Below are 15,174 nucleotides of genomic sequence, written 5' to 3'. Positions count from 1 at the left end.
TATAGGGTCCCCTAATATGATAACAACCCCTATGCAGTGCTGTATTTAGGTCTGTTGCCACCGTAATCACCGGGCGTAAACACCCCTGAACCCCCCCCAAATTAGGAAACAATGTCACTTTCGCACTACTGACATCATTAGTGATGTCACACACTCTTTTGCAAAAACTCTCCAGCTGGGGCTAGGGGATTTTTTTTTTCTTTTTTAAATAAGAAAATCAAATATATAGATCCCAGAGGATTGCCTCTCAAAAGCTGCTGCCCTAGGCAAAGGCTATTACTATAAGTTAAGAAGGATATCAGAAGTTACTCTGGAATTTATCCTTATTATTTAAAGCGATACTGACACAATTCTATTAGTGATAGAATTACTAATGTTTCTCAGAATCCGTCTAACCCACCCCACCCAACTCGGTATTATCAGGTGGCACTGTTACTGTGACTAGGCGTAATTCAGCTGTACACAGAATCGCCATACTCTCAGACACATTGGGCCAAGGGTTGTGCAATAGGAATGTTTCAGAATCACTTTAAAGTAGGGTTACCAGACCACTTGATAATTCAGGGACACGTCTAATAAATGCAAGCTGCTCTGCTTGCATTTTAGTCATATTGTTATCAGTGCAGCCCTTCTAGCTGGATTTTTTAGATGTGTCCCTATATTGCCTACATATATGTATATATATATTTTTTATGATTCCTTGACCATGGTTGCTGGAATATGGAGAGACCAGCTGAATTAAAACAATAGTGATAAGACAAAACAGAGGCGCCAAAAGGATAAAATTAGCTAAAAACACTTAAAAACCCAATGGGTAATTCAGAGGAAGTAGTAGTAAGCTTACCTCCTCCAGGCAGACACCAACAAAAGTGGTAATTTTCAGTAATAGTTTATTCACAACAATATTGCAACGCGTTTCGCAGGCATTTCCTGCTTCATCAGGCTATGTAGAATAAGCACAAAAAAAACAGTGTCTTTGTATATACACACCAGGAGCCTCTGTTTCTGTTTCAGTACGTAAAAATTATCATCATTCTTGAGCTCTGAGGAATGGTCAGCAGCTTAAAATATTTTGGTGTGGAGCTATAGATATACCACTGCTATATTGCAATGTCAACTAAATGATATTTATATGTAAAGATAAGATGGAGAATTTTTTTATTTTATTAATTGTTAAATCAAATTAAGGGGTGTTTAATATGGGAAGATTTGTAAGCAATCTGACTTACATTATATTCTGATCTGTCAGCCCACTGAACTGTCAACAAGATCACCATAGAAGTGTGGTCCTCTCTGCCTTCATGGTAGAAGATGTCTCATACCCACGTTGCTCATAGATCATCAGACAATTATATTTTGCATTTTGGGTAAATCTGATATGCATTGGGGACCCAGCCATGCACCAGTCATTAGAAACCAATTGAAGAGTTTAGTCGCTATATATAAAAAACAAGGGCTGAAGAGCATTAATAAAGGAAGTACAGTAAATACAGTGGAGGAAATAATTATTTGACCCCTCACTGATTTTGTAAGTTTGTCCAATGACAAAGAAATGAAAAGTCTCAGAACAGTATCATTTCAATGGTAGGTTTATTTTAACAGTGGCAGATAGCACATCAAAAGGAAAATCGAAAAAATAACTTTAAATAAAAGATAGCAACTGATTTGCATTTCATTGAGTGAAATAAGTTTTTGAACCCTCTAACAAAAAAAGACTTAATACTTAGTGGAAAAACCCTTGTTTGCAAGCACAGAGGTCAAACGTTTCTTGTAATTGATGACCAAGTTTGCGCACATTTTAGGAGGAATGTTGGTCCACTCCTCTTTGCAGATCATCTCTAAATCCCTAAGGTTTCGAGGCTGTCTCTGTGCAACTCTGAGCTTGAGCTCCCTCCATAGGTTTTCTATTGGATTAAGGTCCGGAGACTGACTAGGCCACTCCATGACCTTAATGTGCTTCTTCTTGAGCCACTCCTTTGTTGCCTTTGCTGTATGTTTTGGGTCATTGTCATGCTGGAACACCCATCCACGACCCATTTTCAGTTTCCTGGCAGAGGGAAGGAGGTTGTCGTTCAGGATTTCACGATACATGGCTCCGTCCATTTTCCCGTTAATGCGAATAAGTTGTCCTGTGCCCTTAGCAGAAAAACACCCCCAAAGCAAAATGTTTCCACCCCCATGCTTGACGGTGGGGACGGTGTTTTGGGGGTCATAGGCAGCATTTTTCTTCCTCCAAACACAGCGAGTTGAGTTAATGCCAAAGAGCTCTATTTTGGTCTCATCAGACCACAGCACCTTCTCCCAGTCACTCACAGAATCATTCAGGTGTTCATTGGCAAACTTCAGACGGGCCTGCACATGTGCCTTCTTGAGCAGGGCGACCTTGCGAGCCCTGCAGGATTTTAATCCATTGCGGTGTAATGTGTTTCCAATGGTTTTCTTGGTGACTGTGGTCCCTGCTAATTTGAGGTCATTAACTAACTCCTCCCGTGTAGTTCTAGGATGCTTTTTCACCTTTCTCAGAATCATTGACACCCCACGAGGTGAGATCTTGCGTGGAGCCCCAGAGCGAGGTCGACTGATGGTCATTTTGTGCTCCTTCCATTTTCGAACAATCGCACCAACAGTTGTCACCTTCTCTCCCAGCTTCTTGCTAATGGTTTTGTAGCCCATTCCAGCCTTGTGCAGGTCTACAATTTTGTCTCTGACATCCTTGGACAGCTCTTTGGTCTTTCCCATGTTGGAGAGTTTGGAGTCTGCTTGATTGATTGATTCTGTGGACAGGTGTCTTTTATACAGGTGACTAGTTAAGACAGGTGTCCTTAATGAGGTTGACTAATTGAGTAGAAGTGTCTAACCACTCTGTGGGAGCCAGAACTCTTAATGGTTGGTAGGGGTTCAAAAACTTATTTCACTCAATGAAATGCAAATCAGTTGCTATCTTTTATTTAAAGTTATTTTTTCGATTTTCCTTTTGATGTGCTATCTGCCACTGTTAAAATAAACCTACCATTGAAATGATACTGTTCTGAGACTTTTCATTTCTTTGTCATTGGACAAACTTACAAAATCAGTGAGGGGTCAAATAATTATTTCCTCCACTGTATGTAAAACCCACTGACTCTACTTCCTTTTCCTTTTAGAGTAAGAAAGGTAAGAGATTGAACTTAGGCCAACAAGAGTAAAGTGAAGCTAGTAAGAGATTGTACAGAAGATCAATACCATTTGTGCCCAAGTTAATAGATTATAATGTAGGAAGAATTAGAGGGAGAGAATAGATTATAGTGTTCTATTGATCTATGTTTGAGTTTAGATTTCTAATGGATTTACAAAAGGTATTTTGGGAGATACACTAGTAAATTATGCAGAAGGTTACCATTGCTGGAGTTGCTCCTTGGAAGGCAGATCTAAGGCAAATTTGACTATTCATTTTGTTAGTGTGGCACTTTCATGGCAAAGTGGCACTTTCATGGTATATGGTATACAGACCATCCCTCAATCTTCAGATGCAAGGTCAAAGCAAACTTTGAACAGAATTTAATTGTTAGCTCAGAAATAAAGCTGCTACTGTATAGAAAGATGCAATGCCAACTACCACTCATGTCATGATAAAACATAAAGCACAAATTATTTATTGCAATATGCCATTCTGGTTATCAGTTTGAGCCTATCAACATGTGTCTGACTTACATTTAATAAGCTGCTATGTAGCCATGGGGGCAGACTTTCAAGCTGGAAAAAAGGAGAAAATGCACAGATTACATAGCAGAAAAGATTCCCATGTACAGAGCTTATGCTGTATATATGCTGTGCCTTTTCTCCTTTTTACAGCTTGAATGGCTGCCCCCATGGCTACACCGCAGCTTATTTATATAAACTATAATAGTCTTTCTGAAGCAAACACAGAAGTTTTACCAGTCTAGGACAACAGTAAATTATGTTTGCATTACTTTGGTATACTTTCATTTTTTGGTGTTACTGTTCCTTTAAATGTATATGTAATTTACCCTGTGTTAAATTATAACATAGGGTAATAAATACATTTATTAGGCATTTATCCCTAATTCTCTTATACAATTCCCATTAGCAGTGTTTGTTTTTGGGTGAAATGCACTGTTCTAATTTGCTAAATAGTCTTTGGTTTTGGCAGCAGCAGGGCAAATGACTAGGTGCATATACAGTTCCCAGTTTAAAGTATTGGTAAGTTTCTAAATTGTGGGACTGTCCCACCTGAAAGGAGGAGATGGGGAGTAGATCTAGTTTAAATGACAATTGGAGTAAAGACTAGGACAATATTACTTTGTCCTGTTGGGGGTATTTCTAGAACTATAACAGCATTGCCTGTTAGATGCTGTGTTTATAAATATTCTAAATCTCCAATATAATCTAGTTATATATATATATATATATATATATATATATATATATATGTCTATCTATATATCTCCAATATAATGGGGGCTCAGTTATTAGTTCTACTGCTTTGGAGTGCTGGGGTCCTGAGGCTGATTCTGATCTGAGCACTGTATGACCTACAGAAAAATGAATTGACTCCTGACAAAACTAATTCCTGATTAAATTAACTACAGTTTATGTTAGGTTACTAACATATAGGAACTTAGGTTGTACTTTCCACTCTGTCAGGGACTGGGCTGCATAAACACATCAAGGCTATATAAATAAAGGATAATATGTAGGAATAACAGTGTTCTGCTATGCTAATGTGTCTGAATGCCTCTTTCACAGGTTTTGCCACCGTTTATGGCCACAGAGTGACAGACATAGACGAGATTCAAGAAGCCAGCAAGATGACTGGAATTTGCCAGCAAACTGATATTTTTTTTGATGTTCTCACGGTGGAAGAGAACCTTCACATTTTTGCCTCTCTGAGGGGAATAGATGAGAAGACCAAGGAGCAAGAGGTACCCAATCAATTTTCCTAACCTATTCCTGACTGTTGTCTATAGACTTGACCTTAAAACTCTATGTAAGTACATGAAGTAACATTTGCGGATAGGCAGAAGTTTGGCTGAAGGTACTGTGGTAAAATGCAGATAAAACAATAACAGCAGCCTGATATATAGGTCACAACAAATGATTGTAATGATTGTTCTGTTTTACAGCATGCAGATGCAATCCAACCTGCTTTAAAAATCTCCTTTTGTTGGTTGCCATAGTAAAGGACCCCCGCTACTTACTCCCACTCCATTTTGATTTGGTTCATTAAATAGTTTAAACAACTAATTTAGTAGCTAGGGCATCTGGTTTTAGTACAGCACAAACACTGCTGCACAGAATTAAAAATAAAAACACTTTGTTATTTTTGTATATTTGTATTTATTAACACATTATAAAATGAAATATTTTCCCTTGACTTGTGAACATGTGCTTCTACTGGACTAGTTATTATTATTAAATGGTAGAGTTGGGCGCTCCAGTGTTAATTATAGGTTGCGCTTAAAACATTCACATCTTACATTTAAAGGGATACTGTCATGGGAAAATATGTTTTTTTCAAAACACATCAGTTAATAGAGTTTCACAGATTTTGTTTTTTTATATTTAATTTTGAAATTTCACATGGGGCTAGCCATATTCTTCATTTCCCAGGGTGCTACAGCCATGTGACTTGTGCTCTGATAAACTTCAGTCACACTTTACTGCTGAGCTGTCAGTGAGTGGAGTGATATCCCCCTTCCCAGCAGCTGATCAGCAGAACAATGGGAAGGGAGCAAGATAGCAGCTCCCAGTAGGTATCAGAATAGCACTCAATAGTAAGAAATCCAAGTCCGGCTTGGGACTCCTCCAGTTACATGGGAGTAGGAGAAACAATAGGTTATCTGAAAGCAGTTCTAATTGCACTGAGATGGCGCCTACACACCCATTTTAAAACTAAAAAAATATATATTTGTTGGTTCAAGAATAACATATTAAATGGTAGAGTGAATCATTTACTATGTAAACAGTGTAAATTAGAAATAAAAAGTACACCATAAAAATCATGACAGTATCCCTTTAAATAGTTTGTATTTGAACATGAGTATGACCAAGGTAAATTTATCTTGGAATTAACATTTAAGTATGATGGGGATATTGATATTTGTTTAAAATTTTGTATGGCTCATTAATTATTTGCCTCTCTGTTCCTTCTTTCTTTAACCTGGAATTTAATATGCTCTGTGGATTTCCATCCATCCTCCAGTTTGTCCTTCATATCAGCTACAGACTGAATCAATGCAGAGCAAATTGTTAAATAAATAAATTCCTTAGAAAGAAATTTTCATTTGCACACCCACTTCCTGTGGTAGTTGCCAGATGGTGAGGAGCAAAAGGAAAATTATTTTTTTAATCCAAAAAATGTTCTGTAAATCATATGCATTATTCTAGATAGGCAGATGCAGTTTAACAGAAATTCACTCATCAGAGTATTAAGTTATCCTAGGGAATGGTCTGGTAACTAATAACTGCTTTGTTATTATGTTTCTTTACAGATAAATAAGATCTTGTTCGATTTGGATATGCAGGCCCTAAAACACAACCATGCCAGAACTCTCAGCATTGGCCAGAAGAGAAAACTATCTGTGGCCATTGCTGTTCTGGGAAACCCCAAGGTATTTATTGGAACTAACTGTTTTTTATAGGTATCCATTCATCAGTAACATTCTGAGGGTGGGACAAAAAGTATTCACCTACAGCGAGTTTATTCATCCTTATTATCTTCTTGTGTAATCTAAATAAGGGCCACTCTTTTGGATCCATCCTACGTTATCTAATCCCTAAACTCATAGATGAGAATTTTATTCCTAGTTAGTATTATGCAGCCACAGAGATAGTCAGCCAGACTGATCAAGCATTGCTAAATGTATGGTGCTCTTAACTGATCATTTGGAGTTGGCAACAGATAACTGATAAGTTATTATATGATCAGTTGTCGCCTTCTATTGACTGTGTCAGAGGCCACCAACCCTAAGAACTGACTTTGGCTGTACATACCTTTAGTTCCCAATATCATAGTAATTGCCTATGATTATCAGAACCCACAATAAACCACATGAAGTAAAACCAACTGCTGGGAGTTGTAAAATAACTGTATTCTTCACTGAGACCAAAATTTCAACACACAACAGCCATTAATTTTTCATAGTATTCCACAATTGTTTCTCAATCAAACATTCAGAGAAGCAATTAAACACTTACAAAATTTCAGGTTATTTATACACAACCCTTTAAGTGTTCTTTCCCCCATCTTTGCCATCAGATTCCTGTGTCATTTCAGGGTCCTTGTCAACACATTTCCTACTACAGGGCTGAACCCATGACACCAGCCTTACTTGGCATTCTTGATGGTTCCCTACACTTCTTTGGTCTCTGCTGACTCCAGGGCCTACCACTACCCTGGATCCCCTCATGTGAACCCTAACTGGCAGCTTACCTGCTAAGAAGCTACTCCTGCTGACTCTTAGCTGCCCATCTACTATGCTGGCTAAACCTCCCACTTCCTTTTTCACTGGTGTAGGTGTATATCTTCACAGATAATTCCACAGTAAACCACGAAGACCTAGATTTGTGTTTCCTCTTTATCTCTAATGGTTGGACGCTATAATTACAACTAACAACTATTTAAACCAACTCTACACTACCACCAAGTGGACAAAATTTTCATCTTTTGGTGAAACTTCCTTATATGTAAAACATAGGTTTGCAAAATTCCATTTGTTTAGACTGAGCAAAATGAAGTACAATAATTCATAGCAACCAGTCAGATGCAGTTTGTTCTTAAATTATTCTACCTGCAGCATGACTGATCACAGCTAGTTTCTAATTGTTTCCTATAGTCTACTGAAACTTTGCTTAGTGTTGAGTAGCATGTCTGGAAGAAGCTGAAGGAGAGCAGTGCAAAAAAATGATGTATATTAATATCTGACCCTGTTCACTGTCTAACATTTACTGTGCAATGTGGCTGTAGGTTCTACTTCTGGATGAACCCACTGCAGGCATGGACTCATGCTCTCGGCACACAGTGTGGGACCTGCTGAAGAAACGGAAGGGAAAACATGTTACTGTATTCAGCACTCACTGCATGGAAGAGGCAGATATTCTTGCAGGTATATGGTAGAAAAATACAGTACAGAATATGTGTTACAGTTTTTTTAAGTGTATTGAATTGAAGTCTCCAGTATAATGTGACCAGCTGCACCAAAGTTGTATTATAAGCCAGATTTTAACAGATGTTAATGAACATGAGTGCCTTTGTACTTACTTAGTATACAGTTTATACACAGTGTAACTGTTATTGGGTAAAGTCTGATGATTTGTAAATCATCGGCCAACTCGCACTCTCAGTATAAACAGTATGAATGTTATCAAAAATCATTACTAATAATTACTAAATTACTAATGTCAATAATGAATCCAACCAATGGATATAAATAAGCATGACTGCTGCTGCTAGTTGTGATGACCAAAATTCTTGTTGTGCCATATATATAACGTTTATTTTTAATTAATGGAGACAATATTTAATTCTTCTTTTAGATCGTAAAGCAGTGATTTCTCAAGGATCACTCAAATGCATTGGTTCCTCTCTGTTTCTGAAGAGCAAATGGGGTGTCGGCTACCGTTTAAGGTATTTCTCATAGTGCAGTCTGGTAAAAATGTGATAAATACCCTAAGAGGTTGTATTTGCTTGGGCCTTCATTTAACCTGGCTTTAGAATTACTATTATATTAACTGGAACATTGAGGGTAATTTAATAAAAGGGGAACTTTGCATTAGCCCTGATCAGACATAGCAACCAATCAGGCAGCACTTATTAGGTTAGAAATTAAACTGATTGGTTGCTGTGGGTTACTAGACCAGGTGCAAACTTTATAACTTTGTTAAACCTCTGTTTGCATTTGAGGTACACCAGGGGGGTGATTTATCAATGTTCGAGTTTGATATTTTTTCACGATTCAAGTTTTTTTCAATATTTTCAATTCAAGATATTTGAGTTTTTCAAGTTTTTTTTCGAGTGTGTAATCTCAGTTAGGTGTTGGAAAAGCCATTCCATCTACCATGATATTTCCATTATTGTAAAACAAACCTCAGGGTTAAGCAATTTCCAAGTAATTTATAGCACTGATTCCCTTTTACTCCTGATGGCACTTCAGGCACTTCATTTGTAACATGAACTCAACTGTCTCGCCTTACAGCATGGATATCAAAAAACCCTGTGATGTGGATGCCCTGTCTTCACTCATTACACAGCACATTTCTGGAGCAAGTTTAATGCAGCAGAGTGAAAACTCATTACTCTATTCATTGCCCCTAAAGGATGTTAGCAAATTCCCAGGTAAGGTAACTGGACGCAAGTCATTTTGTTCCCTAAGAAAGCCTATATCCATTAAGCTCCTTCACTGTTTACTTGGGAAATGAAATTGAAGAAATATACTAGTACTGATCTACAGTTAGGGGCACATTTACTAATGATTTCGTAATGATCGGTATTTTGAGATTTTTTCGGAAAATTATCGCGACTTTTTCGTTACCAATGCGATTTTTGCGAAAAAAAAAAACGCGAGTTTTTCGTAGCCATTCCGAAAGTTGCGATTTTTTCGTAGCGTTAAAACTTGCGCAAAAAGTTGCGATTTTTTCGTAGTGTTAAAACTTGCGCGACACGTCGCGCCTTTTAAGTTTTAACGCTACGAAAAAAGCGCAACTTTTCGCGCAAGTTTTAGCGCTACGAAAAAATCGCAACTTTCGGAATGGCTACGAAAAACTCGCGTTTTTTCGCGCAAATCGTATTGGTAACGAAAAAGTCGCGATAATTTCCGAAAAGTCGTAAAGGCGGCGAAAAAAACGCAAAAAATACAAAAAAGTCGCAAAATGTTCGTTTTCCAATCGGAATTTTTCCAATACGGCCGGAATTCGTGTCTTAGTAAATCAGCCCCTTAGAATGACGAAATTTCTTACCTTTCCATAGGTTTATTTTCTGCCCTGGACAGTGGATCAGACTTGGGAATAATCACATATGGAGTGTCAGCCACCACTTTGGAAGATGTCTTCTTTAAGCTGGAGACAGAGGCAGAAATTGATCAAACAGGTAATATTCAACCAAGAGCCCTAAATGCTGCAGACTGGTGGAAATTATATGAAAAAGATTACCTGTTCTAAGTGTAATTATTATACATGTTAGCACTGACCAATGCAGTATAAGCCAGGCCCAAGAAAGGATTACAAAAGATGTAGTGCCTTCTTATAATACCTTGTAAAGCATTGGAACATCTTGTTCCTGCTCAGTATTATTGAATGTATGTAACCTGTTATCCAGAAAGCTCCAAATTATGGGAAGGTCATAATAATCCATAATTCACATATGCCATCCCACCGGCAAGAATGTAAGAAGCTACCTAATTGCCAATCTTAGCCCTTATTTGGCACCTCCATGAACTTTAATGATGCTTGTGTTGCTCTCCAAGTCTTTTTACATTTGACTGTAGCTCACGAGCAAGAAAGTTTGGGGACCCCTGCTGTAACTAATCAAAGTTCTTCTAGCGCTGCACTGACAGTGGCTAATCAGGATATCTGAACAGCTTTTATCTTGCACAGGCTTTAATATACAGGCTGAAACACAGAGTTGCATAATAATGATATGGAATAAACAGCTACAACTTGCAAATGTTACCACAGTTTATGGCAGCTGCCTTCAAACTTCAAATAGATGTAAATACACAAAGAAGGAATACTGTGTGCTCTCTATAAGCAATAAGCTCCATGTGGCAAGGAGGGCAGGCAGGGAGCTCCTTTCTTCAACTGCTACTTTCTGTGTTATCCTGTTAGGAAGCAGGATAGCCTCTTGTACACTGCAAAATGTGCTGCTCTCAGTTAGCTTTGACAATCCCCAGGCATTACATAAGCTGAAGCTTCATCCCAGACATATATCTATACAAAAGTATCTGTACAGAATTCAGTCTAGAAGTGCCATTTTGATTCAATGCCAGTTTTACCACCCTTCTTATCTTATCTCCTTTTATAACTAAAGATGGGATCTTCAATCAAAGGAACCTTGAAGATGAAGGCAAATGGAAGTCCATGGAAGACATAGAGCAGGGATTACTGGAACTGTCATTAGAATCATCACCCTGTTCAGTGACCGGTTCTGCTCTATGGAAGCAGCAGGTTGCAGCAGTAGCCAAGTTACATTTCCGAAATTTGCATCGGGAGAGTAAATCTTTCCGATGTGTGTAAGTATGTGTAGGGCTGTTGTATTTTAAATAAACAATAGTCAAAATGGCTGGGTATTTGGATCTGTTTCCTTTGTATGTCTTCTATAAAGATCAATATATTTTTTGTTTTCATTTTAACTGATACTGCGGTATACCCTGCTAGCTTTCTGGTAAGCCAATACCCCTGGCACACTTCCCAGTTTTTAGTTTAACACCTGTTGTTTCCTGAGCTAGCCACTCTTTGTCTCCATGACCCTTTGTCTTGCCTCTTTAGATATTTTTTTTTTTATTTTATTTTTTAGTGTCTGGTCTTTGCAGATAGAGATTATACAGAAAACTAACACAGAATTAAAGTATTCCTACGTTCAGATAGTTCACCCCAACTTAAAAAGAGGAAATCCTTGGGGTGTGAGGATGGGAAGGGGAAAGGGAAAGCTAGTGTTTAGGGAAAAAACAAAGAACTTAGAACTATTGGAACTATCTTTTACACAGTAGTAGAGGTAAGAGCAGTTCAGGCTGACCCGCAACCTGTGGTATCAGTAGGTTTACCCTTAGGTCAGGAGGGTTAGGATTGAAATTTGGCAAACCATTGCAGGTTTGGGTTGGATATTAGTCATACTTGGGAATCTAAGAAGCATTCTGAAGTAGGGCACAGAGCAGGAAGGCATGGGTATGGTTGGGTGGGGGTCCTACAATGGCAACATTTTGCAGGTTAAGGTTAGGTGTAGGTTAGGGTGGGGTGCGGGTTGAATTTTTCCTGAACCACACAATTCCAAATGTTTCTCCTAGAAGTGAAGAGCTGTTCAGTTCAAATAAATCAATCTGTTTCAGTATCTTCCAGTGTGACAGTGGTTTCATGTGTCAATGACATTGGCAGTAACAGTGGTCTGCCAGTTGTCATTGGTGGGGCTGTATGTCTGTAGACCATAAAGTGCTATCTATTAATGTTTGTCCAGTTGTTTGGTTGATACTATTGGTGTAATGAAAGCTCTTTACATTCACGTACCATTTTATTCCTTACCCAAAAATAGCAACTTAATGAGGAGTGCCTTTTGGACCATGGGGTATAGCCAGCAAAGCAAACAGAATACTGTTTTGCTCCATAGTGAAGCAGTACAATGGTTACGTCTTGCCATATGGCTGTAATTGTAACCCCCCTACTTCAGGTGCCTTTTTGGGACAAATATATGACCTGGGCATTTCCCAGAACTACTTGATTTACTTTATGATTTTCTCCACTTCACATTTTCCCATTTTTATACCAATCCATCTCTTGCCTTTTAGGTGCTTGTGCCTGTTATTCTTCCTAGTGCCCCAGCTGACACTGTATTTCTTAGGCCTGTCCTACCACCAGTCTCTAGCTCCTATCAGACTCTCTGCAGACATGTACTTTTCACATCCGAAGCAAAAAAGCCACAAGTTTCTCACAAGTCTTCTGCTGCAGAACTCTACAGGTATTAGGCGTTATCTATGTGCTCTCATATTTATTTTTAAGGGAATGCTAAATCCAGGTACAATATCCCAGCACCACATCATTAAATTGAATATGCTTCAAAAGCTGCATGTAATGTAATCTAAGGCTCTATTAACCACAATTGAAATTGTGGTATTTTGTTTAAAGAAAAAGGTTTATGACATTCAAACTCATGGACGAGATTTAATGTGAGATGCAATTCAGTTCAGAAAAATGTATCTCACTTTTTATCACATGAAAATTCTATTCAAGTCTATGGGGGAAAAAAACTGGAATTGAATTAGGAGAAAATATTTTCCTCCTTGAATTGAATCTCATCCATGAGTTTTTATCTGAAAAACTTTTTCTCACTTAATTATATTTGGACCAAAGAAATGCAGAACTTCTGCTTAACATATATTGGATGTATTGAAAAATAAATGTAACTGGTATGTAAGTTCAGAAACATTTAATTTAAAGCTTTAGTGTTACTGTACCTTTAAGCCTTTTATTATTTATTTCTGGATGGAAGTAACTCTTTCTGCCTGAAATATGCCTTAGGAATATGTATAGGTTGTGAGCATGTGTTAATAAACCAGCAATAGCCATAGAATATGATATAATAGCTTCAACTTCTGAATGTTGTTGGGATCTAATTCACAGGTACAAACCTTGATGAGCTCCTTGGCAACTTGAACAGTCAGAAGATAAAAGTTGATTTGATCAACGGAAGTGACTACATGTCAGCATCTCCCCACAATGCAGCTCTGAATGTGTTCCTTTCTGGAAAGGTATGGACTCCTTCCCTACCAAGGTTTACTACAAGGCTAATCCTGTCTCCCTCAGTGATCACCTACAACATGGACATTAAAAAGCATCTGTGAATACCTCTTAGATAATACCTATAACAAATGCTTGTTACTATGTACATCACTGAACATGTACATTTATCTTGATGTTCCCCTGATCTGTATACCTTTATATTTATATCTCATACAGCATTATACATATGAAGCCATTTTCAATTCCTCAATGGTGCATTCCCTGCCTGTTCTCATCAACACAATCAGTAATAGTCTACTGAGGCAACTTGGTGTGAATGAGAGCATTGAAGTCTGGAATAGCCCCTTTTACCAGGTGATTAATAACAATGATAAGACTGTTTGAATATTTTGATTAATAGCAATGTATTTATAAGGTTGCAACAGTTTGCACATTATGGTTGGCAATAAGTTGCTTCAACTCAAGAACATTCATAAACTGTGTTTGTATTAAAGTTATGCTGAAACTCTCCTATGTTATCTAGAGGTTTAGTTAGTATCCTTTATGGAGAGCCAATCATCCAAAAGAGCATTTACTTGCTACACTGGTACTAACCAGGATTGGAGAACCTTCAACAATATTGTTGCCCTGTTCTGTGAGCTCTCTCTTATGACTGGTCACCTACAGCACATTTACAAGCAGAATATACTGCACCAAACTGAATATGCCCAGCATGTGTCCAGAACAACTGACCATAACTACAGGTGCAGTGTCAAGGTGGTACAAGTATCGGACTTGTTATCCAGAAGGTTCGGGACCTGGGGTTTTCCAGATAAGGGGTCATTCCTTGATTTGGATCTTAATTCTTCAAGTCTACTAAAAAAATCATGTAAACATTAAATAAACCAATAGGATTGTTTTGCCTCAAATAAGGATTAATTACAGTGGCTTGCAAAAGTATTCGGCCCCCTTGAACTTTTCCACATTTTGTCACATTACAGCCACAAACATGAATCAATTTTATTGGAATTCCACGTGAAAGACCAATACAAAGTGGTGTACACGTGAGAAGTGGAACGAAAAACATTTTTTACAAATAAATAACTTCAAAGTGGGGTGTGCGTAATTATTCAGCCCCCTGAGTCAATACTTTGTAGAACCCCCTTTTGCTGCAATTACAGCTGCCAGGCTTTTAGGGTATGTCTCTACCAGCTTTGCACATCTAGAGACTGAAATCCTTGCCCATTCTTCTTTGCAAAACAGCTCCAGCTCAGTCAGATTAGATGGACAGCGTTTGTGAACAGCAGTTTTCAGATCTTGCCACAGATTCTCAATTGGATTTAGATCTGGACTGTGACTGGGCCATTCTAACACATGGATATGTTTTGTTTTAAACCATTCCATTGTTGCCCTGGCTTTATGTTTAGGGTCGTTGTCCTGCTGGAAGGTGAACCTCCGCCCCAGTCTCAAGTCTTTTGCAGACTCCAAGAGGTTTTCTTCCAAGATTGCCCTGTATTTGGCTCCATCCATCTTCCCATCAACTCTGACCAGCTTCCCTGTCCCTGCTGAAGAGAAGCACCCCCAGAGCATGATGCTGCCACCACCATATTTGACAGTGGGGATGGTGTGTTCAGAGTGATGTGCAGTGTTAGTTTTCCGCCACACATAGCGTTTTGCATTTTGGCCAAAAAGTTCTATTTTGGTCTCATCTGACCAGAGCACCTTCTTCCACATGTTTGCTGTGTCCCCCAC

General features: G+C 38.3%; 1 protein-coding gene across 4 annotated transcripts in view; it reads left to right on the top strand.

Annotated features, from left to right (window-relative positions):
- Positions 1-15,174, top strand: part of abca5 (ATP binding cassette subfamily A member 5) — a 74,788-nt gene that overhangs the window by 41,470 nt on the left and 18,144 nt on the right. For all 4 annotated transcript variants that reach the window (XM_031894000.1, XM_012966224.3, XM_031894001.1 and 1 more), the window contains 10 exon segments: positions 4,747-4,922; positions 6,492-6,611; positions 7,967-8,105; positions 8,536-8,626; positions 9,195-9,334; positions 9,965-10,084; positions 11,024-11,225; positions 12,492-12,661; positions 13,324-13,451; positions 13,660-13,797. In XM_031894000.1, the coding sequence (XP_031749860.1) occupies positions 4,747-4,922; positions 6,492-6,611; positions 7,967-8,105; positions 8,536-8,626; positions 9,195-9,334; positions 9,965-10,084; positions 11,024-11,225; positions 12,492-12,661; positions 13,324-13,451; positions 13,660-13,797 (1,424 nt within the window).

Source organism: Xenopus tropicalis, chromosome 10 (genome assembly GCF_000004195.4).
Source record: "Xenopus tropicalis strain Nigerian chromosome 10, UCB_Xtro_10.0, whole genome shotgun sequence".
NCBI lineage: Eukaryota > Metazoa > Chordata > Amphibia > Anura > Pipidae > Xenopus > Xenopus tropicalis.
Note: the sequence above shows the minus strand (reverse complement) of the source record. Positions and strands in the feature narration are given on the sequence as shown.